Source organism: Crinia signifera, chromosome 3 (assembly GCF_055691185.1).
Source record: "Crinia signifera chromosome 3, ASM5569118v1, whole genome shotgun sequence".
NCBI classification, from domain to species: Eukaryota; Metazoa; Chordata; class Amphibia; order Anura; family Myobatrachidae; genus Crinia; species Crinia signifera.
This window is the reverse complement of record NC_139219.1, coordinates 211,844,750-211,872,606: the sequence shown is the minus strand read 5'-3', so window position 1 is coordinate 211,872,606 and position 27,857 is coordinate 211,844,750. Positions and strand designations below refer to the sequence as shown.

The 27,857-nt window shown below is 39.0% G+C and overlaps 1 protein-coding gene across 2 annotated transcripts in view; it reads right to left on the bottom strand.

Annotated features, from left to right (window-relative positions):
• The window catches only part of CSMD1 (CUB and Sushi multiple domains 1), a 1,658,539-nt gene that overhangs the window by 458,146 nt on the left and 1,172,536 nt on the right, over window positions 1-27,857 (bottom strand). For both annotated transcript variants that reach the window (XM_083177358.1, XM_083177357.1), the window contains exons 11-12: window positions 19,805-19,908; window positions 16,767-16,879 (exon numbers count right to left, since the gene is read on the bottom strand). In XM_083177358.1, coding sequence (XP_083033484.1) covers window positions 16,767-16,879; window positions 19,805-19,908 — 217 coding nt within the window. The remainder of the gene's footprint in view (window positions 1-16,766; window positions 16,880-19,804; window positions 19,909-27,857) is intronic.

The window sequence follows — 27,857 nt, the reverse complement described above, 5'->3', positions numbered from 1 at the left end:
GTATTGCACCTTGTGGTATCCAGCCCACACCTGTTTTATACCTGGTACGAGTCCATTCTGACTATACCGGAGCATTGTTTTTATGCTTATTAAAACAGCAGTTTTACACTATGAAGCACTCCTCTTTCATTGTATTTTCACAGATTGTTTATTGATCCTGGGATCGTTTAGAGTGAGCTGTAGTCTGGATTGGGACTTAGTGTTTTTTAACAGGGGTGGATGTACCCCTGCACTTGCTGGATTTTGGACTGCAAACTAGCGCTGATGGTTACACCTGTGTTTCCTTTATATATATATATATATATATATATATATATAGCCAGAGACGAAGACCGGCACTCAGGGCTTAAGATGAGCCAGAGGGAGAACCTGCCCCAGTGCCAACCTGAGGGACCTTGCAGCCCCTTGTTGATATCAGAGGTAAAGATGGGGCACTCAGGGACTCTCAATATGGGTGAAGTGAGGACAGGTTTAATCCAAGTCTTGTCAATGATTCGGGGTCTCACAAAATGACCTGTTTTTTTTGTTTTTTTTAAATTTAAGCATGGATAAGTACAAGATGATGTACCTGAATTCCATTTAGAGCGCTTATTTAGAACTGTTATCCACCTCTGTTCTCCACCGGTTCTCGTAACTAGCCCACCCCTTTCTTGGATCACTTGTTTGCACTCTACTTACCTATATGTTTTGTTTTTATATATGACTATAATAAATAATTTTACACTATGTTTGGCATATTTTCTCTGTTTTATATCAACTACATGAGCCATTAAGACCGGAATGTCTCATGAGATATACAGACCCACTGGGCACCTATCAGTTTATTCAGAGGCAGTGAAGAGAAGTCGCCCATCCCCTGTCAGGGATGTATGGTACCTCTTCAATTTGAAGGGCCGGTGAAGTAAACACTCCAGGGTGTATCTTGATACATTCGCTACGTTTGCATACATTCCGTAATATATTAAAGGATGGGTCACAAATGTATTAAGATTTGTTTTTATAATAACACTATTATATTAAAAATAAATCTGAAAAAAAAGAATGAAAACATTTTTTGCAGTATTTCAATTAAACATCATATGGTAAAATCAATAACAAACATAATTACTTAAAACAATGGGAAATCCACTATATACAGTACATTGTAGAATTTAAATTAAAATGCCAAAATTTAAATATTAAATAAAGAAATTTGCAATAGTTTGCTGATTACATATTTTTGTTTGATTTAATACATACGCACATTACTAAAAATGCATTTAAAATGCAGAAATGTCACTAGTAACAAAAATAGTATCATAAAAAAAAAAATCCACTAAAAATTACCTTAAAACTTTAAAAAGTTAGGATTGAATTGGTAAAATTTCATGTTTCTAACTAAAAGGAAAAAATTCATAAATTGCTGAAAATAGCATGAAATATAACCATTGGCTGACCTGCAATAAAAACATGTTACTTTATTAAGTTTATATACATTTAAAGAAATCTTCATAATTTTTTAATACTTATATATTACAAGCAGCATAAAAGCTTTGACAATATCTGCGGCAAGTACAAGCATTTACGTTGGTCAATTTTACTAGTATTAATAATAATTGTATCATTTAGTGCATAATAATTGAAAAGAATGCACCTTTGCATTGTGTAAAAGTTGATATAATAATACTGAAATAAATTTTAAAGAAAAACAGATTTTGCAACTAATATTTCCGCCCACACGCTATAATAGTAAATCCATAATGTTCCAAACTGCTGATATTTTTATACTTTGCATCCATCCATTAGCAGCAATTGCTTTTTGAATTTTCCTGCTATTACCTTTAAAATTGCTGAGTAAAAAGCTGTAACCCACTACTCTACTAAGGTTGCATAAGTAATATTCCAAAAGAACTATTCTGTGAGTTTTCCGTCAATCCAATGTAGCATTTACATTTTAACAGGGAATTTAATTGGAATTCATTTTACTTTGATGTATTTTCCTTGTACTCAGTAGCAAGGAGGAAAGTGATTTTGTCAGGCATCGGATATAGGGAAATGCATCTTTGAAGAACTGTAACTGTTCTCAGTATGAAGTATAAATCAACTGGATATCTATATATACAGTAACTCAAGTAAGTTAGCAAAATATATTGTAATCATTTTCCAAACTGAAAAAAGTATGCCATATGTTTCTTTTGAGGCAAGTTTCTAAAGAGCAATATTTGCTAGCATCTCAGAAATCGTTTTCAGCTTTTAGACCCGAACACCTGTTGATAAAATACATTTCCACAAATCAAGTTTGTGATATTTGACATAGCTATTTAAATGTTTAGCAGGGGGTAAATTAAAGAAAACATTTGCTATTCTATGTCACTTGGTGCCAGTTAAAAGCTTTTATGTATTTCTGCATTTTAGGAATTATTTTGCCTAAATTATACTTTCAATTGAATTTTAGTAGTGTAAGATTATCAGCAATACATTTTTCAATTATTCTACATTTAGTTGCCCTTTGTTATTGATGGCTATGCATTCAGTCCCCTTATAATTCCTTAATACAATACTATTTATATGCAAGCACATTAAGCAGCCTGTATGGAATGAGTAATACTATATATCTAGATATTTGACAGGGCTTTCTAATTTTGCATTTAGAAATTTTCTCTCCATAAAATTGAAGTCCATATATCATCATATGGACCTTCAGATAATATGCTACACTACCATTTATTACAGCGAAACATTAATCCTAAAATGACAAAAGCATATTTTACTTTTGACACAAATTTCCTATTCCTATGCTATTTGTCTTCTACATAACCCCTGCATTACTGTGTGCATTTTAAGCCTTACTGACCAGACCTTATTTTGGTCAGTGTTGTGTAAACCAAATCTAATTTTATTGGTATACAGCACCCTGCCAAATTTTCCATTGTTTTATGAGACATGAAGGTAGCTTTGAAAGCTTATTAAAATATATAATATTGTTAAATAAAATGTTACCTTGGGAACTATTTGGCCAGCTGTATTGATTGTTGAAATATCAAAGAAACTGTATAATATAAATCATAAAAGAGATAGGTTTCATTATTTAAATTAAATAATTTTGAAATTGTTATGTTTTATTTTTATTTTACTCTCTTAATTTGTAGGATAGACTACATTAATAAATGTTTACAGCAGATATCTACTGTAACAATAATCTATTATGTGGCTCTCTGTCCATCCTTTCACTAAAGTAAATGGTAAATTACACCACAATTTTCAAATTGAGGTAGCAAGTTGAAGCCTATGGGCTACAGACAGAGCCGGCCCTAGCCTATTTGATGCCCTAGGCAAGATTTTGGTTGGTGCCTGCGAGTACCGGCGTTAATAGTACTTCTAATACTACTTCTATACTCACTACTATATTACTGACCCCTCTATGCCCGCCACTACATTACTGACCCCTCCATACCCACCACTACATTTCTGACCACTACATACCCACCACTAAATCACTGACCCCTCTATACCCTACACTACTGACTTCTACATACACTACACTACTGACCACTCTATACCCGCCACTACATTACTGACTCCTCCATACCCACCTCTACACTGCTGACCCCTCCATACCCGCCACTACATTACTGACCACTACATGCCTGCCACTACATTACGGACTCCTATATACCTTACACTACAATACTGACCCCTCTATACCCACCACTACATTACTGACCCCTTTATAAACCACTACATTACTGACCCCTCTATACCCTACACTACATCTCAGCTGCATGACTCCTCGACAGAAGGTCCATGGCCAGCACTGGCACATAACAGATATTCCCTCCTTCTCTCAGGCAGGCTGCAGTGCACGGGAGCTCTCTGGCTACACTACACATGTCTGCTACAGATCCCAGCTAGCAGCACCAGGAAGTGCCCACTAGATTTATCAGCAGCAGCTTCCAGCGACCAGCATGAGGAGGGACTACGGGGGCCAGCCCAGGGCTGTGGGTCCATCCCAGTGGGCCTATGCCCTGTGCAATATTTCTTCCCATTGGAGGAGGAGGAGCTGCTGCTGCTGGCCATGGATAGCAGCCCTCCTTCTGAAGCAGCCACAGTGGTCATACTTGTTAGGGGCAGCCAGCAGTCCCCTTCCCCCTCTCTGAGATACCTGGCACAGTGCAGGACCAGCAGTGCTGCACCTGGTCAGGCGCTACCATGGGTAGTTATGAGCTGTCAGCAGTGGCGCTCATCATCGGATGCCTGCATCTTAGGATGCCCCTAGGCATAGGCAATTGCCTAGTTTGCCTATGCCTAAGACCGGCTCTGGCTACAGACTGGGGATGTAGGTCTGGCAGGGTTCTCCAGGAACACTCTGCTAGAAGTGGATGCTGTGCAGTGTGGTTTCACTGACCACGCATTTGCAGCATCCCTAAGAGCACATAATCAGAACAGGCTCCTTTCTAAACCCATGTCCCTGTGGGTACTGAATAATACATCAGCGTGATGTGATTGTATATTGTAATGGGATCCCGGGCAGCATGAACTTGCTCAGATTGCACCAAATATGCAATCTTTGATAAATGGGACCAATATAATAGAGTTGAAAAAGTCTCCTATTGGGCATCTGCTTTGAATAGCACATCTTCTTGTTCATTCTGGTTATAGTACCATTAAGGTTTTGTTAGATTTTAATAAATTACATATGTCGGGTGTGCTGTACAAATGAATGATAAATAAACAAATAAATATAAATTATTGAAGCCATTTAATTTATAAAGACAGTTTTGGATATGTAAGAATAAGCTTTTGTGTTTAGAATTGGATTTCTGATAAAGATTGTTTGTGAAGTTCAAAAGAAGTTATTTTAATTAAAACAATTTGACTTAACTAACACATGAACTTACACAAGTGTATACAATTTCCTTAAGGCATTGTCCATATGGTATACTTTGAACTTGACATAAATCACTAACTGCCTCTTGAATAGATGCCTATTTATCTAAATAACACTTCCCCTTAAGCATGTTTTCAAACATCTATTTAGCTTTGTTACATAAAGAGAATTTGATTAGACTTTTCATTTTCAAATTTATGATACACCTTATGAAGAATGTAATCTTTGCTGGAATTGATAGACTTTACTTTAATTGACCTCCTTCAAGTGTATTGTTATATTGTGTATTTTGTTTCATTACCGTACATTTGCTCTTAAGGAATAATATTGGATGGGTATTCTCTATAGCTGACAATAACAACTTGTGCTATAAACCAGTATAATTATTTAAGGTACTTAATAACCCCAAGTATTAAACGTGATTAAATTACAAATGGTAAACATGATTCCTTAGGCTTTAAGATTGCCAAGCTAAACTAATTATTTATATAATCTTTTCTTTTTATCTTGAAAACTGCACATCTTATCCTTTTCATATGTCTCTACCTAACAATATATGATGTGGAAAATATATATTAGTTAAGATCACCACACATACAATGGCTACTAGAATGTGTATGAGCTCACACTCCTTTGGCCCCTTGGATAGGCACTACAAAGAAATCTAAACATAGCTCTACACAGTCAATGATAGGAGTTAAGGAAGCTTTTAGGATTCATGGTCTCGGGTCTTGTAATCTTATTCTGCTGTATATTTCTTTTTATCATAGTGCACATGGGCAGCAAATCACATATCACTGCAAGAGAAGAGGCAATACACTTAAAAGTTATGATTATAATCATGTTTGAACATGATAGAAGTAAGAATTTCATCAGGGCCTATATAAGTAATACTGTGTGTTTTGTGGTGCTATGGATTTTCAAAGAACAATTTACTTTTCATTGTATACTAAATACAAGATAATATTTTCAAAATTGTATGCCATAAACAAATTTGGCCTAGACAAACTGGGTACCAGAATTACTTATCTCTTAAACAATGATCTAAAATATGAAGAGTGGTTATTTACAGTAATCATAGAGGATAATGTCAGCATCATGACAGTCAGGATGTTGATGTCACAATACAAACATACCAATTTTCAGAAGCCAAGAACAATCCCTGGTGTAGGGTTAGGCTATGATGGAGGGTTATTGTTAGGCTGCAAGTCGGGTAGATTAGGGTTAGGATGTCAGTGGGGGTTAGAGGTATAGTAATTACCAAAATGTGCCAGAATTATGACAACCAATAGGCCACTGTTAGTGTTTTGACCATCAGCAAAATGATTGTTGGGATCCTGTACCCAACCCTATTATATAGTGGTCAAAGCACCATGTTATGGGCCAGATGTACAAAGCTTGGAAAGCTAGTAAAGTAATAAATGGAGAGTGATAAAGCCAGAGTCAATTGTCTCCTAACTGTCATATCACAATTAGGAATAAACCACCAGCCAGACACCAACTGTCATTTTTCCAATATGATGTGATCCTGTGATATGGCAGTTAGGGGCTGATTGACTTGGGCTTTATCACTCTCCATTTTATCACTTTTCAAGCTTAGTACATCTCTCCCTATGTGTAAAACAACAAAAACAATTTATTACATGTCCTGGCAAAATATGTGAGAATGCAGATAACATAGATGGGCAAGTAACATAACTTCGATCAGTCAAAAAGAATAATTATATAAATATTAAGGATGAATAAAAAAGTGTTTTTTTTTTTTGAGGAGAACTATTTTGTCTTTGTAAATACCTTACAGTTATTCTGACATCTATACAGAGTGTGTATTGTATTCACAACATATTACTATTACATTTTTTTTATTATTTGCACATTTCCAGTTTAAAGTGTTTACCATGTGTTTTTCAAATGTAGGCAAATAATTGATTAATATATTTTCATGCAACTAATACCCCTTTCACACCACACAAATAACCTGGGTCTGACCCGGATTTCTGTGCTGTATGAAAGGGCCATTTGTAATTATCATAAGTAAAATGATTCATATATTATCTGCACAATTATTATCTAATAAAGTATACATAAGTATATACTATATAATAATGTCTTAAGTGCATTTACAAAGGCTGTGGGAATTGGCTAATATGCTGCAATTAATTATTCTTGCTTTGGTCATTAATCTATTTTCCCATGATTATTCATAAATTGCACGGCACTTTCTCTAATTAAATAATGATAGGTAATTTTACAACAATTTGTACAAAAATTGGAAAAATCCTGGAAAGGCGGTATTGCAAAATATAAAAAAAAGTTAATTCTGCACTAATAATATGATTTAGTGTGAGCAGTCTGAGAAATATGTATGCCAATGGGCAGGGTGTACATTTTGTATTTAATATTAAATATTCAATAAAAGGCAGCAAGAGAAGTGAGGAAAGACATACCATTGGATTGAGGAAACATTTTATAATGTTATTGAATGAGTTAACCTTTGGTAAATCTATCATGATAAAATAGGAATAGGAGAGGCCAGAATGGCTTGTGTAGAGGAGGTGACCAGATAGATGCTGGATCCATTTAATTTACTTGTAGAAAGATAGCTAGCTAGCTAGACAGACATACAGACAGATAGGCATGCAGGCAGACTGTCCAATTGATAGGAGGAAGCTCCCTGCTGTGCCAACCGTTCTCAACTTTTTCTAATGTACAATGTCAGCCCCAAACATGCAGAATCATAAGCATCCTTAAGGGTTAAACGATTTGCACAATAATCTAATATAGAGGCCCTGGGTAATGTTATTACAATTTATCCATCAATGAAAAATGTGACAGACTAATACAAGTAGGTAGCTACATTTCTTTTTAAGTGGCCTAAGATGTATGTCTCCATTATTTATCACTTTCAAAATTCCATTGTCTTAGAGCCTGGGGGCTTCCAGACCCTCTCCCATCTACTTTAAATTTACATACCTGCACTTCTACTTATTGTAGTAATAACATTTACTGTACTCCAAATATAAGTGGGATGCAACTTAGTCGGACCCTATGTTTTAATATTGGCATGCAGGGCCACATCCACACTGCCACCTGGCCATGGAAACACCCTGCAACCAAGCTTCCCTAATCCTAGTGCCTCCCACCATAATTTTTTTCCAGATCCACCCCTGCACAGGTTCATGAGACATTTTGTCAACATGAGCGCCTCAAAAGTTGACCTGTACTAAATCAACCTATCCTTTAGATATAATGAACAATAAGCTACAGTACATTGTATAACTGTTTATCAAGGAAGCAGTTCCAATGTAGTTTGCTCCATACACAAAGTTCTTTAAAGTCAAATAGGCAACCAATAGGAGTAACCCCCCCACCCCCGCGTTTTTTCTGTTACTAGTGAAGACACTTAAAAAACAAGCTTCCTACTCATCTTTTTCCTGAACACAAGCTATGTTCTTGGATTAGCAGTTTATATTTTTAGGCATGAAGCCATGGTACTGTATGGCAATTATTACAAATAATGGCAATTTGCTAAAAAATATATATATATATATATATATATATATATCATGAGAGAACCACACTCATTGATGGTTATGTCCACGGGTGTACAATCTTGAAGAAAGTTTTCATAAGAACTTTATATCCTCATGAGACATATACAAGGAAGAACAACTTTTTCAAAGATGATAATAGGTCCATTTATTGTTTTGACCACTTTATAGTCACCAACATAAAGATTGGTTCGTACAGCATATTTTCAAAATGATGGGCACAAATATTCATACCCATCCATTTTAGCAGTCAGACTGTTCATTGATATTTATTGATAAACATAAATGATTAAATTGCTTTAAGTAGAATTATAGTAAACACTGAGGTCCAATTAAATATTGAGTGGTATCACTTTTAGATTCAGATATTACACTCACATTGTATCTGAAAGCATGTATTAAGAGTCTAAATCCATTTTATAATAACATTTTTAGTAACCTACATTGTTTAATTTGTATGTGTTTCAGGGATGTATTTCCTTTGAAGCTACAGCAATGAAAAATATCTTCTGTCAGTAATTCATTATTAAAAGCTTCTGGCATTTTGAACAATAGTTTCAAATCTGTCCCATGAAAAAGGAGCTTTTGACAAACTACAAGACCAGAAGGACTTGGCTGACACAGAGAGAATGCTCACATTAAAGAAGAAGCAGTAAAGAATAAAGATATGAATAACTTCTTCTTGTCCTTTACATGAACTAAAGAACAAAATATAAATAAAAAACTGCATAAAAAGGGCATAGCTGTATTTTAGAAGTCATGTTCAAGGCTGTTTTTTTCTTTGAAATATTTATTGCTTTCAGCATACAATTTCGACCAGTGCACAAATGGCACAACACGCATAAGACCGAACTTTAATAGTTATGTTTTGTTATGTAAAAAAAAATATGTTTTTATTCATATAATCAGACATTGGGACAGAGAATGAACATTGACAAAAGGAATATATAATCTGTTGTGTCACAGATTTTTTTCCTCTAAATATAAGAATACATGGGATGTTCATATTATTTGTCCCCTGGTATTTTCAAGTAGCTGCAACACCTACAGCCTTTTTTTCCTTCTTTGTGTCTATATTTGAGATTTCAAAATAATCCCTGTAGACTGTGACATTTGAAGCAGAAAACATTGCTGGAAGAACTATTGCTGTTACATACAGCTTTTCATAAGTCAATATGTATTTTATATAATACAGCACCGGATAACATGCAAACAAGATACTTTTGTATAGTAATTATTATAGATCATAATCCAGGATATATTCTTGTTAGAACATAAAGGTACAGTAGAATAGAAATAGAAGGCATTCCTTATTAGTGTTACTCCAACATCTACCGTTCTGCATAATTGTCTCTGCATGCTTTTTTCATTAAGCCTGACAACTAAAGTATAGGTCTTTTTTTTTTTTTTTAAGCATACACATTTGGCAAATGTTACATAGACTTGTATTTCACCTTGAGTTGAGCAAACGGGAGGAATTCAAGAATTTTGATGTTTAGGGTTCAACTGGTGAAGTAAAAATACATTTATGCTTATCCTGTTTAAGCCTATTAGATGATGTACTAAATATATTATTAAATAATTATTATTATGTATGCATTGGATTCATATGTTCAGTGGCATATTTATAATGGATGCAGAGTGTGCAGCGCATATGGGCACCTGAGTCCAGTGGGGCACACAATGCACATCCTGCACACATTTTTTTTAATGTTCACCTTTGCTGTCCCCGTTAGTGGCCTCATCTTTCTACAAATGACTGGGAATGCAGCCATTTTCCTGGCATTCTGTGCATGAGTAATTGGGTCTGTGCCCCCTAGTGCTCAGACTCTACTGCACTCGTATCGGCAATAGAGAAGGAGGCACAGACAGATTAGATTTTACATGGGCCGCCCATGTTAAAAGGATATGTATCTTACTCTCTGAGGAAGCCGGTGAGGCTAACAGCAGGCGGGGAAACGCATTAGGGGCTGATAAAAGGACACACATTGGACTCTCTTATGCATCTGAGAATATCTTTTATTTTACAGTGGACCCAGTTAACTTTCTGGTGTAACTCTGGAGAAAGCTATGCCATTCAAGATTTAAAGCACCATTAGCTGGGAGACACAGAGCAGCTGGTGTCCAAAAAGGGTAATTTAACCCTGTAAGGTACTCTTTATTGTCTTATTCCTTCATGTGTGTTTACTAAGTACAATAAGGATCATCTGCATACTAACAGGACTAACCGGATGTATAACTTAACAGAAGCATACCATTTACACTAAATAAGTTTAAAGCATAACCTATGGTGGCCTAATAAAGATACAGATAGAGCGGGTGTCATCTTTGCAGGGGCTGGTGGTGGATTTGCCATGCGCCAGCCCTCGCCAGCCTTTGGAAGGGGATGCACGTGTGTTCCCTTATAACGGAGCCCCCCCCGCTGCCTCGCCGCCAGTCCACGCCACATTCCCTCATCTCCCCGCTCCCCCACCGACAGGAACCTGGGACAGGCGCTACATCTGTACAATTGGTTTATAAACTGTGCTCCATATAAGGGACAGTGAGTAAATCACAGAGCAGAGTGTCAGATTTGATCAAATTGCCTTATCTTTTTATATATTTTTTCCCTTTTTATTTCTGTATTGTCGTTATTATTGCGATTATTGTGATTAAAATGAAGACTTGAATTACATCTTAATAAAGTCCTAGGACAATGAAAAAATGTGTTGATTACCCATGTATAGCGTTTCACATTTGTAACACTATATATGCAAGAGAAAAGCAGAAGGCCACATAAATTAAAGTGCCTGGCCAGTCGTATCTTCTCCTTCCAGATTCCTAGATACACACTGAGTTTACCTCCAGTGATCTACCATGAAGGGAGAACACTACTGGCAGCACATGCTCCATACAGTGCATATTAGGATGCCACTTGGATTATTACTGCAGCAGGAGGTGTCTTTGTAGTAGATGCCTCCTGCTCAGTGGTGTATCAGTAACCCCTGCCGAACCCATGGTCGTTTGGAGGTGCTGGGGACCTGCAGGAACTTTTGCTCTGCCACTGCCTGGACCTGCACATACTTGTCTGCAGTCCTGTTACACCTTGCCACATTGACAATGTCCCTCCCAAATTGGCCACTAATTCAGAGGAGACAGTAATCCTGGTCTTGGCATTCCCCCAAAATGGAGGTAACAATCCTTTGTTTTAGAGGAAGGAGCATGGAGGCTAGTTACTATAATGTAATGTTGCCACTGTACAAGGTATTGGTTAAACCACATCCAGAATATGGTGTAAAATAGTTCAACATTCACCTCAGTCCCTGCCCCAGTGGAGCTTACAATCTATATGCCCTACCACATATACACACACAAATTCATTCTAGGGTTAATTTTGTTGGGAGCTAATTAATCTACCACTATATTTTTGGATTGTGAGAGAAAATCTGAGAACTCAGAGGAAACCCACGCAAGTATGGGAAGAATATACAAACTCTGCACAGTTAGGACAATGGTGGGGATCAATATCATGACCTCAGTGCTGTGAGGCAGTAATGCTAACCATTACACCATCCCTTCTGACCCAAATATATCAGGAGTCAATATAAGGAACTGCCAGGCACACACTTTGCTTTGAGTAAGGACTCTAGGACACATGGGCATGCGTTTAGACTAGAGGAAAGAAGATTTTGTTCTCTTACAAGGATAAACGTTTTTACAGTCAGGGCAGTTGAATTGTGGAACTCTCTTCTTTGAGAGGTGGTTTCGGCAGACACAATAAATATATTTAAAATAAGGTTAAACAAACATCTTTTGGGTTAAACTGGATGAACGTACATCTTTATTTACTGTAGCCTTAACTGCTATGTAATTATGTAAACAGAGGCAAGCATTGCCACCTTCATGTCCCCAAACAGCTGCAGACTGTCAATCAACTAACATCTGCAACCATTCTGTTTCTGACGATGCAGGACCCCTATTGCACATGTGCAGTATGGGTCATGCACAAGCGCAAAGTTCCTAAAATTGGTACTTTTGAGCACAGTAAAACAGAGTCATCAGGGCCTTAATAAGACCTAGTGCAGCTTGGGTAAAATAAACCTGGTGGTGTGTGGGGGGAAAACACATGTAGAATATGTAGAGTGATTACATGATCCATCCTGTTTCATGTGTAGATGAATGAAGCAATATGGAGTAATTAGTGTTACAGCTGGGTGGATTACACCTGCAAACATGGGATTGAAAATTTAATGTAGGACAGAAAGGTCTCATGCAAATAATGTAATACACTCACTACAATTTAAGTTTGTTTTGTGTGTAACATTTCTTGGTCAGTTATTGATACACATACACTGTAAATTATTATTATTATTATTATTATTATTATTATTTACAGTATCTTATATAGTGCAGCAGATTCCGCTGCGCTTTACAATTGTAAACAGAGATTTAAAAAAACTGGGTAACAACAGACAGACTTGGAGGTTAGAGGGCCCTGCTGCAAGCTTACAATCTATAGGGACATAAGAGGGAAACACAAGGACAGGCACCAGTAATAGCATAGCTTGTAGGTCCAAAATGGAAGCTTTTAATACATACCGGTAAGTGCCTCAGAGGGTTATGCATATAACCCTTAAATATGATAGGCTTGCCTGAAGAGGTGAGTTTTCAGGGAATGCTTGAAAGTTTGGAGGCTAGTGGAGAGTCTTATTGTGCGTGGAAGGACATTCCATAGGGTGGGAGCAGCCCGATGAAAGTCCTGTAATAGTGAATGGGAGCTTGTGATCCATGCAGAAGAGAGATGCAGATCTTGTGCAGAGCGGAGTGGTCGAGATGGGAGATATTTTGTGATAGGTAAAAATATATAAACTGGTGGAGTATGGTTAATAGCTTTATATGCTAGTAGAAGGGTTTTATATTGAATATGGTAAAACACAGGTAACCAATGGAGGGACTGGCAGAGCAGATCAGCAGATGATGAGCGTCTTGCTAGGAAGCCTAGCAGCAGCATTTAAAATGTATTGCAGTCAGGGCCCACTGGGGGGGGGGGGGCGGTGGTTGGGAGCAGGGCAGGAGGGAGAGCTGGAGGTCTGGCTTAGGGGGCAGGAGGGATGGCTCGCTGCGCTGTGTGCAGTTCAGTCCCGGTGCATGTTAACTGACATCTTCCTCCACCCGCACCGCGTACAGCCGCTCAGCCGGGCATAGTCTGAGGGTGAGCCAAGTGCTCAGCGCTGCCCGGCTGAGCGGCTGTACGCGGTGCTGGTGGAGGAAGATGTCAGTCAAACTGTGCCGGGACTGAACTGCGAGGCCTCCCTCCTGCCCGCTAAACCAGACCACCAGCTCTCCCTCCCACCCGCTGAGCTAGACCGGGCGCCGAAGGGTGAGTAACATACACTTGAACAGCACGGCGGCCGTATCCCTCTCCCCCCCCCCCAGATCAGCGCATCATGGCCGCATCACCCCCCCTCCCCCCCAGGAGCAGCACAGCGGCCATATTCCTCCCCACCCGTGGAGCGGGTGGCGCCGGGGCGCCCCCCCCCGCCTGGGGCGCTCCAGCGCCCTGCACCGGCACTGATTGCAGTGGTGAGAGTCTGTTCTTGGGAAGACCAGTTAGGAGACTATTGCAATTTTCAATGTGGGATATAATGAGTGCATGGATAAGAGATTTAATAGATACATGTAACATGATTTCGAATCATATTGAATGTGGGGAACAAAGGACAGTTCAGAGTCGAGGATAAACCCTAGGCAATGAGCTTGTGGGGTAGGGTAGTTTGTCCAGTTGTCAACAGTTATGGATATTTCAGGATAGTAACTGTTCTTAGCTGGTGAGAATATAAGTAATTCAGTTTTGGAAATATTGAGTTTGAGGTGGCGAGAAGACATCCAAGAAGAGATGGCAGAGAGGAATTCAGAGACTTGGCTCAAAACCACTGGTGACAACTCTGGGGTTGATAGATTTGAGTATCGTCCACATATAAATTATACTGAAATCCGAAAGAGCTGATGAGTTTGCCAAGAGATGAGGTATAGATTGAGAAAAGCAGAGGACCTAAGACTGAGCCTTGTGGTACTCCATCTGACAGGTAGTGAGAAGGAGGTAGAATCAGAGAAGCGAACACTGATAGGTAGGATGAGAACCAAGAAAGGGCTGTGTTCTGAAGACCTAGGGAATGTAGTGTTTGTATGAGAAGAGTGTGGTCAACAGAGTCAAAAGCAGCAGAGAGATCTATAAGAATAAAAAGTGCAAAATGGCCTTCAGATTTCGCAGTGGCCAGATCATTGACTACTTTAGTCAGTGCTGTCTCTGTGGAGTGTTGAGAGTGAAAGCCTGACTGAAGTGGGTCCAATAAGTTGTAAGAGTTATGAAAGTCTGTGAGGTGAGTGTAGGCAAGTCTATTAAATAGTTTGGAGAGGCATAAAAGCTGAGAGATACACCAGCGGCCGGCTCCCGACAGAGTCGCGTGTCTACAAAATGCTTGCATGCCCGGTGGCTACAGAGCTGACTACGGGTTCCCAGCATCTTCCCCAGTGCTCCTTGGTGCTCCGCTGTCCTCCCTATCCCTGCCTGTCTTCCTGAAGTGGAGTCAGATGGAGCACCTCTGTGCCGGCGATCACCAGCGAGGACATTCTGGCGATCCCCGGCCAAGGAAGAGAGGCACTGCATCTGTAGGATGGTAGTTAGAGAGACAGTTTGGATCAGATTTGTGATTTTTTACAATGGGAGTAATAAGTGCATGCTTGAACAGAGAAGGAAAGATACCAGTAGAGAGAGGTTACAGCATTGAGTTAAGCTTGGGATAAGCACTGAAGACAGTTCTTTACAGACTTTTAAGGGTATAGGATCAAGAGGGGAGTTAGTGGAGTAGGAGGATGAGAAGAGTGTTGATACTTCATCTTCACTTGTGGGGTCAAATGAGTAGAAAGAGGCAAAGTGCTCAGTAAAGGAAGTAAGCAAGTCACTGGCTGAAGAAGAGCATGCCATTTAATCTTGGATTTTAGCAATCTTTTCTTAGAAGAAGGAAGAAAGCTCTTGTGCACTGATATTAGCTGGTGGTGAGGTTGAGGGAGGTGAAGAAGTGATTTAAATGTATTAATCAGAACCCACAGACAAACCTGTAAGACGAACCCCAGAAAAGTATGCACATTGTGGTAAATTTAAAAGCATGAGGTGTTTACGTAAAACAAAGAATTTCTTGCTGAATAAAAGCAGAGAAAACTATTGCTGTGATGCACCTTTTAAAATATAATTGCTATTGAATGCTGGTCATGACATTGTTACATCTTGCTTCTGGGTCATGACATTGATAAGCACCATTAGAATGCATTTACATGAATCCATATGTTGTACACATTCTGTTCATGTAAAATTAAAGTTACTTGCACACCAACCTGACACCCAGTGATGAGTCCAATAATTTAACTCTCACTGTGAGGCTGCCAATCTTACACAATTATTTAGTATTGAAGAATTAAGCTATTAGACAACATAGCAACATTATGATAATGTAACAATGTGACATTGGTGTAGATGTATGGAGCAGTGATAAGGGAGGAGAAGTGATTAAGTGCTTGGTACTTTATCACCGGCCAAGCAGCTCCTAATAACAGGGATGCTGACTATGTGCTGGCCGCGGGAACACTATGCCGAATTGGATAGGGACGCTGACTATGCAGGCCTCGGGAACACTACGCAGAATCGGACAGGAACGCTGACTACACTGGCCGCGGGAACACTACGTAGAATTGAACAGGGACGCTGACTATGCTGGCCTCGGGAACACTACGTAGAATTGGATAGGGACGCTGACTATGCTGGCCTCGGGAACACTACGCAGAATTGGACAGGGCCGCTGTCTACGCTGGCCGCGGGAACACTATGCTGATTCTGACTACTACATAATGGGCGCTGTGATATTACACAAGTACCTAATATAAATATTATAAGATCTATAGTCATCCTTAATAGGTTTACATATAGGTTGGCAAGTTACACAAAAATGCTTTCTTTTTATACATACAGATGGAGCAGCTCTTATTAGAGCTGCTCCTGGTGATTCTTCTCCAATCGCCGCTGCTTGCCATCCACCTGAAGGGTGCGCGCAAGAGACATTCGGCCGCATTCTGACAGAGCCTGCCGCCGCCCTCCCCGCACCCCCTAATACTGCCATTTCCCTGAAGCGGAGACAGGCAGGGATTCTGCCACCCTCCACCGAGTGTCCCGCGCATGCGTGTGAGACAATCGTGCATCCCTATCAGATACAGTGCCTCTCCGCCAACAATCGCCAGCTCAGGGCTGGCTGAGAGGCGCTATATCTGTATGTTTATTACATTACAAAAAACTGTAGAAAAGACAAACAGAAACAAACCTTGATATACAGCTTTAAATCCTGGTGAACCAATGCTGTCATCTGATTGTAAATGGAGCCATATTTGGTTGGTCATGCTAACAATGAGATCCGGAACACTAGAACCTGTAAGACTGTATAAAACATAACCAAAATATATTAAAATGTATAAAGTATATCATGGCCTAATGCATATTTGTACTAGTAAGACATTCCAAAACTTATCTAACAATACATTGTGATTAGACAAGCTGACCACAGATTTGTTTAAATAAATGAAAAGTATATTTATTATGTGGAAAGTTTAACCTACATGTTTTTTACTATTGGTCAGAAACAAAATTAAATAAAAAGTATAATAAAAAAGTGAATATCCCATTAACATAATGTAGCATGTGTACTTAGAAATTTATGAAAAATAGACTTTCTAAAATTTCTGAAGCTTTTTTTGCCAGCTGTAGGTAAACTGTGGTATGACAAATAACTATTGAATGTGTCTCTGCACCCTTTACACAACTTTCACAGATATAATGGCTCTTGAATGTAGATTTCCTCAAAATGATGGCATAATTTAGTATCATTTCCTTACAGAATCTGGAACAAAAGGTATTTCAAACACACACACACACACACACACACACACACACACACACACTAGATACTGTATGAATGTTAGGTTCTAAACTGATGAAATGATGTCATTTTTAGCCAGGTATGCCTCATTTGCTATTAGTTAATAAAGTTAGATGATATCAGCTATCAGAATTCTGACCTCTTTAATTCTGAAATACTGTCAGTGATTCAATAGCAACAATATCTATCCACTGACAGTATCTCATATATCAGTATATTGTACAAACCTATTTTAAAAGGTCACTTTCCCTTAAAGGTGAATATTTTATTATAAACAAAGATCATTCATATGTATGTAGCCAAGTCATTATGGAAGCTATCTAATTTTATTCACCAGTGATTAGAGCAGCATTTCAGAAGGCAGATTTTTCTGTGAACATCTTGAAAGCATACATTGATTTATATGAAATCTCGGCGGTCGGAATCCCGGCGTTGAAAATCCCGACGCCGGAATCCCGACAAGGGGGGGACGTGGATCACTCCACCTTGCGGGCCCACTGCGCTCGCCACTAATTTATTCTCCCTCTATGGGTGTCGTGGACACCCACGGAGGGAGAAAGTGTTGGGATTTCGGTGGTCGGGATTCTGGCGTTGGGATTTTGAACACCGGGATTCCGACTGCCGGGATTTGACCCTGCATCCCATTGACTAAGGTGCAAGGTTTTTGGAAGTGGAGATGTAGCCCATAGCAGCCAATCAAATTGTAGCTATTGTCTTCTAGAAGCAGCTAGATAAATGTAAAGTAGAATGTTTGGTTGCTTTGGGCAACATCTCTACTTACAAAAAACCTGCACTTTAGTAATTACACCCCATGGCTCTGTGCAAATAGATGGCAATATAATTCTTATGTGGAATATAGTACCAGGAAAAGTGCCCAAGAGTTATTCAATCACTTGTCACCACAGCTATCTTACAATAATGCCAGGATTAGTCGAGTTAAACTGCAGCTCTCTAGTAGCCCTATTCAGATATGCTCGCTTGGCTGCAAGTTTTCAGAGCCCAGCAAGCAGGGAAAGGCCGCTCCATGCTGTCCTGCCTGAGTGAATTCACACCCATGTGCATGGCTGCAAGTGCATTCGCAGCCGTGCACATGAGGGTATAACCATTCAGAATCACTCACCATCTAATGGTTTTCCCCTCTGTTCACAGTGCTGGGTAAGTCTATAGTATCTGCTTGCACTTTGCCTTCTGGTGGTTGTCAGGAGAGAATAGCAACAATGAGAGCGCCTGTGCGAATGTACATATTTGAAGCTGGAGTTCTATCAAGGATGGGATGTTGCCCATAGCAACCAATCAGATTATATCTATTATGTTTGTAGAATGTGCTAAATAAATAAGAAGTAGAAACTACCCATAGTTTTTCCCTTCTGTTTTTCCCAATACCGACTGCCGACTTTTAAAAACTCCTCTGGGAGAAGCCCGGAGAGGAGTGAAAGTGGGGCCGGACGAGGTTAAGTTTCAGGGGGCGGGGCGAGGCTTATGTCACCAAGCCCTGCCCCCCATGACAGACGGACGCATTAATTTTCGGGTCTGTGGATTGGGCTAAAATGACGCAAAATGATGCGATTCGTGGCATTTTAGCACTGGCCCCTCCCCGCGGACCCGCAAAATTTGGCATTTTATACCACGGGTAAGGGGGGAGGAGGGGCTGTGGCAATAATGTGGGAGACTTACCCACCTTCCTGGGGGGTCAGGAGGGGGGCCCAATTTGCGGGATCCTCCCGGCCATTCTGGGAGGGTAGGCAAGTATGGTTGTATATCTATATGTTGTTTTATGTCTTATTACCTATATAATGTGCAATTATCTCTCTCTCGCACTCTCGCTCTCTCTTAGGGCCTTATTCTGATTCACTCTTTCTGGCAATTTCCTTCTTAGATGGACAAAACCATGTGCACTGCAGGGGGGGGGGGCAGATGTAAAATGTGCAGAAATAATTAGATTTGGGTGAGTTATTTTGTTTCTGTGCAGGGTAAATACTGGCTGCTTTATTTTTACACTGCAATATAGATCTCACTTTGAAGTAAAACCCCACCCAAATCTAACTCTCTGAACAAGTAACATCTGCCCCACCTGCAGTGCACATGGATTTGTCCATCTAAGAAGGGATTTACAAGAAGGAGTGAACCAAAATAAGGCCCTTAGACTGTACTCTTCTATTTATAACGCAATAAAAATGTATTTAAAAAAAAAAAGTAGAATCTGATTGGTTGCTATGGGCAACATCCCATCTTTAATATAACTCCCATCTTATTACATTTACCATGGTTATTCCAATGCAATAAATGACCCATAAAATACGAAACACATCAAACAAATTGGCACATTCAATGTTTTATTATTGTCACATTATAATGTATATGGTATATTTGTGAAACCAAATGTGAAAGATACATGATTATATCATCATTGCAAAGGTGGTACTTACACATATAAAACTGATCGTGTGTCACCTACTTTTCCACCATCCCCTACAGTTAAAGTATCATAGCCCCTCTCTAGCTCGAATACTTCAAAAGAAATCTTGATCACCTGTATAAAAATAAATATATGGTAATTCATACTAAACAGTTAATTGTCAATGCAATTACTCTAAAACATATTTAAAGCATATAAAATACATTTTTGTAATCCAAAATGGGTCAAAAATAAATCAAGGTGTAAACTATCAGAATTTATATATACTTTATTATTTAATACAGGTTGAGTATCGCTTATCCAAATATACGTTCTCCAAATTATTTTGTAAACCTCAGTTTCCAAAATGTACTTTTTTTTTTGCTAAAAACTCCCTACTGGGTGCACCTGTAACTGGTACTACTGGGGAAATGATATATGACTGTCACTTTATATGTGCAAGAAAATGATTGCTAGGCATTCAAATTTAGTGCCTGAGATAGTACATAAACTTTGTTTCATGTTTTAAAACCTTGGGCAAGATGTAAGGGTGCGATTTTTAGTCATGTTTTAAAAATCGCACTAAATTACATGCAAAAAAATCATACAATTTAAAAAAACTCCCAAATGTAATAGGGTACAATTTTTTAGACAAAATTGGAATTTGCATGTGATTTAATGCGATTTTTAGTAAAGAACATGCTCAGATTTTAGACATGTGCGATTTTTTAGACATGAAAGTGTGTGGTTTTTAAAATTTGCACTCAATGACATCTCATTCTTGATTCATGCAGAAATAAAATATATTTGTGTGTATGCATGATACCTCAAGATACATCATTCCAATATAAAAACATTATAAAATACAGAATAATCAGTTATCCAAAATTCTTTTGGTCCCAAGCATTTTGGATAAGGGATATGCAACCTGTAAATTTGTGTGTGTTTGTATAATTTGCAAAATAGACTACCAAAATGATGCTGCATCCTTTGCTAACTTTTTATTAGTCCTCTAAAGAGCTTATCACTCTTTAATGTCTGCATTTGAATGGAGCAATGATCATTGTATCTTTAATTGGAATTATGAATTAAAGATACAATGACCTGCTAGGTCTATTTACACTGTTCTCTGTCATGACTGAACTTTAGGATTTTAATAAATGTGGAGCCAATTAATGAAGAATTTTTTGCTGCAAGCATTGCTAATTCCATAAGGGTTGCTACGGAAACTGCACTCGCTTGCCTTTTATGTCTTCGCTGCTTAAGCTATCTGAGCTTCTCAATGGTTATAAGATTTTTAAAGCTTAGTGATGTAAGCACTGGCAGCTGGAGTCCTACTGTCAAGTTATGTTGACAATGAAAGGAATGAAACATTTCTATACTAATCTCAGTAGACACAAAAACAGATGTCCATTCACTCTAAGTTACATGGACAAACAAATGTACTTCCAGCCTAAAGCATGCAGTATAAATGCTTTACCAATAACACATACAACACTGAAGCAATTAATACATTAAGACATAATTTATAATTAAAAATTATGTAATTCAAAACTAGAGATGCGCAGGTTCGGTAGTACCCGGATTTACTCAGACCTCAAACTGCAATCTTATTGGCTATCCAAAACATGTGACAGCCAAAAGCCAATTGGAAAAATCTGAACTTGCACTAATTTTGGCTATAAGAACAGAGTAAATCTGAACTGCTCATCTCTACATAAAATAATGTTTAAAAAGGAGGATCCTTTATGAAATATACTGAGTTACTTGCAGGGGCAGATTGGGAACAAAAAGGGACCCTGAAATATTTTGTAGAATTCGCCTAGCATGGGCAACACCTGAGGTATAACATGCTGTGTAGCGATGGTAGTATCATTGGATGGCAGAGTTTTTATATATGGATGGAGATAATGCAGTGTAATGAGTGCAGTGGGTTGTCTATAATACGGGGCCACAAAACAGATTGGATCTACATCAGCCCACTGGGAGTTTTACAGGTGCGACCTATGGCCAATCCATACCTGGTTACTAGAGAAAAATACCTATTATGTACTCAAAATATCCACGATATACAAACTGAGGAAATAACTTGCAGTCAAGGGCCATTATTCTGGTTCACTTGCAAAGGCAAATTCCTTCTCAAATGGACAAAACCATGTGCACTGCAGGTGGGGCAGATGTAACATGTGCAGGGAGAATTAGATTTGGGTGGGGTTTTTACTTAAAAGTGAGATCTAAATTGCAGTGTAAAAATAAAGCAGTCAGTATTTTCCCTGAACAAAAACAAAATATCTCACCCAAATCTAAATCTCTCTGCACATGTTACATCTGCCCCCCTGCAGTACACATACTTTTGCTTTTGGAGTGAACCAGAATAAGAGCCAATAAGTAGAGCATCCCTTCTTAGTAACTAAAATTATCTTAACCCAGGGTTGCCTACCCTCCCGGATTGGCTGGGAGGATCACGAAAATTGGGTACCCCTTCCGGCCCCTCCCGGAAAGGTGGGCAATCCTCCCGGATTCTCCCTCACCCTCTGCATCTGCCCGGCGCCTCCTTCAATTACCGCAATTCGCAGCTTTTCACAGGGGAGGGGACAGGGATAAATATGCAAATCTCACCGTGGAGCCCCGCACCTCCTCGAGGTCCCGCAAATCGGGGGGATTTTACGTGCTGGGGGCGGGGCTTGATTACATCTACATCATGCCCCTGCCCCCAGAAGTGAGGCTGTCAGTCTCCTCTCCGGGCTTCTCCCGGAGGGGAGAGTTTAAAAGTAGGCAAGTATGTCTTAACCTGAGAGTATGTGTGAACATAAATTACATTTGACAATCAATTTTCCTGGATTAGTTTTACATGAACCTGACTTCCCAGCTGTCAGGCTGTCCGTCTCCTTTAATGCACAGTCCTTGGTTTGCTAGATTCATTCATCTCAGTCATACAAGTGGATAGGGCTCTCCGTGGTAAGTGTATAATCACCACAAATTTCATATGCAGTTGTAATTTACAAAAATCACCCCAACTCCCAATCCATTAAAGTAAATTACAGCTAACATTTATTATTTTCACTGTAGGCACCGAGACAGAGCTTTTAAAATAGGTTAGAAGTCGTGATAGATTACACTATGAGTTTGCTTATCAATTCAGTTCTGGTGCGCCTAGGTCACATGTCTGGCTTTTGGGCTAGCCATGCATTAAGATGGGCCAGTGGGAGGGGTCCAAAGGATTTTGATCCAAAAAAAGTAAAAAATCTTAGCCTATAGGCTACTCTAGTTAACCTCATGTGAAGATAATGTTAGCTACAAGTGTCAAGCTCCAGTATGCTTTGCATTCCAGAACCTGGTGAAATTCGTATTGTAGTAGAAATACAGTACGTCTGATCTTGTTATTTAAATTTATGTTTTATCAATATCATACCAATTTTTTTTATCATTTTATACTTTTGTTTAACAGTTTTCAATTTTTTTTTTAATCTTTCATTGATACTCTTCCTGACGTTGGCACTATCAGAGGCCTGATTTCCTCAACCCCATCCCCACCTTAGCATCTGCTGTGCTACCAATCACTGCTGATTTGTCAGCCTGGCAGCCAGGGATGTCTTAAGAGTGGAGGAGGCCGTGTTCATCATCCTCAGCTGGACCCCCTTTTCTCTGCCAGGAGCAGTAGGATCTAAGCGCTCTAGTGCTCAGTTCCTACTGCACATGCGCAAACCTCCACTGTGTTATGGAGTCTGCAGTGGAGCACTCAGAATCCTCTGCACATGTGCAGATCGCCAGAAAAATGTCTGCCATGCCGTTTTTCTGGGGATTTCTGCAGCACTCCTATTACTGTATTCGGGAGGGTAAGCATTACCAAAATGGGTGCAGTGTGTCGGCCCAGGGGTCCTGGTGTCGGGACTCAGGGACCTGTGTGCACTGTGCACCCATTAAAGATATGCTACTGCTGGCAGCACCCCTCACCCAGTGACTGCAGACTTTAGCAGCCTCTGTGTAAATGAAAAATAAATTTCAAGTTGCTATGTTTAGAACATCGATGGTTGTGATGTTCTGTCAATCAATGTTTTTTTTGTATACATTTAAAAATGTATTATTATTTTTTATAAAAATGTATTGTGATATAGTTAAAATAAATGTTCTTAACCGATTTACAATTTCAGTTTTTTTGGGGGGAAATTGTCAGTTAATTGGATAAATACAGTATACTACATGCATTCCTATGCTTCCTTAATACATTCTAAAGTCATTTTCTTCATGTAACAAATATTGTCAAAAAGGTTTATTTGCAAATGCCTACCAGCTGCTATATTGAAATTGCATAATAAAGAACTGCTGAGAAAAGATCAACTTTTCACTTGGCAGCTGAGAGAGCTGCATGCATCTGATACAGTATGTTTCAGAATACCTGTTGCTTACTTTATGCAGTTTTAATGAGATCTTCTTGTTGTGTTCCATGAATATTACTTTTTTGTGGCAAAATATTCAATAAAATGGAACTTTGAAAATGTGAATTAGTTCACATTGCTAAAATGCAGTTTGTATTATGCTGCTTTCCCACTGCAACTGTCATTTTTAAACGGGTCTTTAAACGAGTAAGAGCTATAAAGACTCTTTCCCACTGCAGCTTTTAAATGGTAAATTACTGTTTAAAAGCCGTTTTTGTCACATTCACACTTACCCGTTTAAAAACCCGTTTGAACCATAGTAAAGATGGAGGGGGGGGGGGATTTAAGAAATTTCGGCTCCTGATTGGCCACTAGGCGGCCAATAGAATCATTTAAAGGGGAGAGGCTCTTAAGATGAAACATCAGCGTCTCTCCTCAGTCCATGAGCGGGTACCGGCCGGGTGATACGCTTTTTTTTTTTTAAGAAGACCTGGACTGCGGCGGAAAGAAGAGGACGGGATCTTCATCGGAGGACCTTGGTGAGTAGGATTTTAGGTACCGTATGGATTGCTTCGGATCCTGGAGCCACGGACCCCAGACCCTGGAACCCCGGACCCCAGATCCTGGAGCCCCGGACCCAGGGACCTACCTACAGGTTCAAGATAGGTAAGTATGTATGTGTAATGTATGTATTAAACGTTTATTTTTCATGGTTGTCAGTGTGTTTATTTAACTATTTATTTTACTGTGGAACTACAAGTGCCAGTGGGCCCTTTAATGCCCCGCATGCTGGGACTTGTGGTTCTCCAAGTCCTAGCATGTGGGGAGGCTTGCTGGGACTCATAGTTCCACAGTTTAAGACAATAGTTTATTCTATTTTTTTTTACACCATGTAAAGCCCTGTGACCACTGCTCCAGGGTCACCAGGGACAGCACCAGGCTTCAGCCTGGCCAGGTAAGTCCTGGAGGGGGGACCCCTTTATTGGGGGGTCCCCACTTCCCTAGGACCCCTGGCCAGGCTTACCGGTCACAGGGTTGAATGCTTTGGCCGGGGAGACTTGTATAAAAAGTCTCCCCCGGCTGTGGCATTACCCTGCTGGCTGGTTGGGCCTGGGGCTCATTCTTAAATTACAGGGGACCCCTAGTCATTTTGTCCCCTGTATTTTGGGAACCAGCCCTGGCCCTGGAGCCTGGGGCTGGTTTTAAAAAATCAGCAGAGCCCATATTTGCCGGTTTTCCTGATTTTTTAATACCAGCCCCAACTCTTTCAGCCTGGTGCTGGTTACGGCCTAGGGGGAGGGGGGGGGTGCCGTTTTTTTTACGTGTGGAATGAATACACGTTAGCTCCATAGATGTGGGCTCCTATGAAGCCCTGGCTAAAACCCGGTAGCCATTTTGTTAACCCCCTTAGTGCATAAGTCTGGCCTACTCATACTATTTTGTCATTCATACTGTGATGTAATTCTGTGTTTAACTAGTGCAGCATAATGAGACACACTTACAGCAGTGCCCTTACACAAGTGTAACCTACTGTATGCGTTCTTTAGCTCCATAGATGTGGGCTCCCAAGAAGCACTCGCTAAAACCTGGTAGCCATTTTATTAATCCAATCAGTGATGAAGTCTGGCCTGCTTGTGCTATATGTTATTCATACTGCAGCATAATTCTGTGTGTAACCAGTGTTGCGTAATGAGTTGCAAGTACAGCAGTGTTCTTACACAAGTGTAACCTACTGTACTGTATGCCATCACTAGCTCCATACTGTAGATGTAGGCTCCCATGAAGCCGTGGCTGAAAGACATTTTGTTAACCCGAGTCTGGCCTGCTACAGTATGTACTTCGACCATACTGTATGCTCCCTCACTTATTCCCATAGCCCGTTATAAATAGCATAAATGGGACGAACATCTATGCAATAGTATTTACAGAGAAATATGTCTAATTATCATACTGAACAGTAGAGTATTGTACAATAAAGTAGTTCTTGAATTATAGTGCATTTCAATGGACACTTCATGCAGGAGAAATGCGGACGATGCATGTGCAGTAGTGATTTTAAAAAGCGACATCTGGTGGATGATCGCTGAAACTGCACTCATCTGGTAATGCCATACACAATACTGCACTGTGGCGAGTTGGCGGTACAAACACATAGGTAGCAAAGATAATAATGGCTCCATCTGTAGCTCCATCTGTCATAAAATCATAGCAATATTGCTTTGACTTTATGATCCATTGAACTCTCAATGTTAAGGCACATACAGAAACCTCCTGAGCTGGTATTTCCAACAGTTTCTACTGTTGTATGTTTTAAACTACAGCACATGCAAATACTTTACTTTATTTCTCTCCTAAAGTTTGGTCCCACAGTAGGTACACTCATCCACCAATTCATTGCCATAGGGCCCACAGATGGACAATAGAAAGCTAGAGGCACTCACATGGCCTTAAGAGTAGTTTTACTCTCTAATTTTGATTTAAACAAATGGATCGTCACAAGTGGACATACCAGGAATTCGAAATTTTGGGTGAGAATTATATTAATCGCAAAATTATTATTTATCATGCTATACTCTTCCCATTTCTTATGCATATTTTCCAAACTTATAACATAAGGACACCTTATTGGTCTATGAATTTAATGTTTCTTTATTGTCATCAATACAGTTGTATCTCTAAGATTTAAAGGATACAATTGTATTAAATCTACAGTAATGTAATCACTTTTGAAACTGGGCTGTTACATATACATATATTACTATTTTCTTTTTCTCTGAGATGCATGAATATACCCACTCTGGGTATATCTAGGTGTTTGTCATGGTATTTTAATACATATTAATCAAAAGTTCTATTTTAACTGCTTAATATTGAATTGCCCCAAACCAGTCTTTTATTTCCCATGTTCAGTATAAAAACACAAGGTTTGTCTACTAAACTGTTACACATTACACCCTTTGTAAATATGATTCTATGTATAGTTATTAGAATTATGTAATTAACTATTGTAATGTGTTTTTCAATATTAACAGCAATACATTGTTCTAGTAAATGTATTCTTGTGATGAGATAACCATTTTCTTTGTCTTTGTATTATAGGAACATGCCTTTTTATATTTCTCACAGGAAAAATGCCAAATTATATTCTGGATTATTACTCATTATTTTATCTTATATTAAAGAATTAAATCTGGCTCATTGTGAAAGTAAACAATGCATTTTAAGATGGAAATACATAATTATCTGCTATATTTGATTGATGTACTGTAGATCACAGTTTAATTATAAAAACTCATTTGTCAGCTAAATACTAACCTAAAGCTCATGTTTTAGCCTAAGATAAAAATAAAATATAGGGTAACCAAGCAGCACAATGATATTCAGATTAATGGAGTAGACAGAGACAAATGCCAGTTAGTTTATTAACTGATTCAATTAGTATTCACCTACTGATACACAAAGTATTTGTTTTTAATTATATACCACAGTGCCAGGTTCTATATTGCCCCAAGGTATCTTATGTCTTCATAGAGACTTAATTAGAGTAGTAACGTGGCACTGGGCACACAAAGTCTAAGTAACAATGAATTCCACAATGATGGACTCATGAAAGATCCAGGAAGTTATAAATTATTTCCTACTTTTAGAAACCCAAATAACCTAAGGCAACATGCAAAGCTTCAACATGTGAATTAATCTGTATTGGTC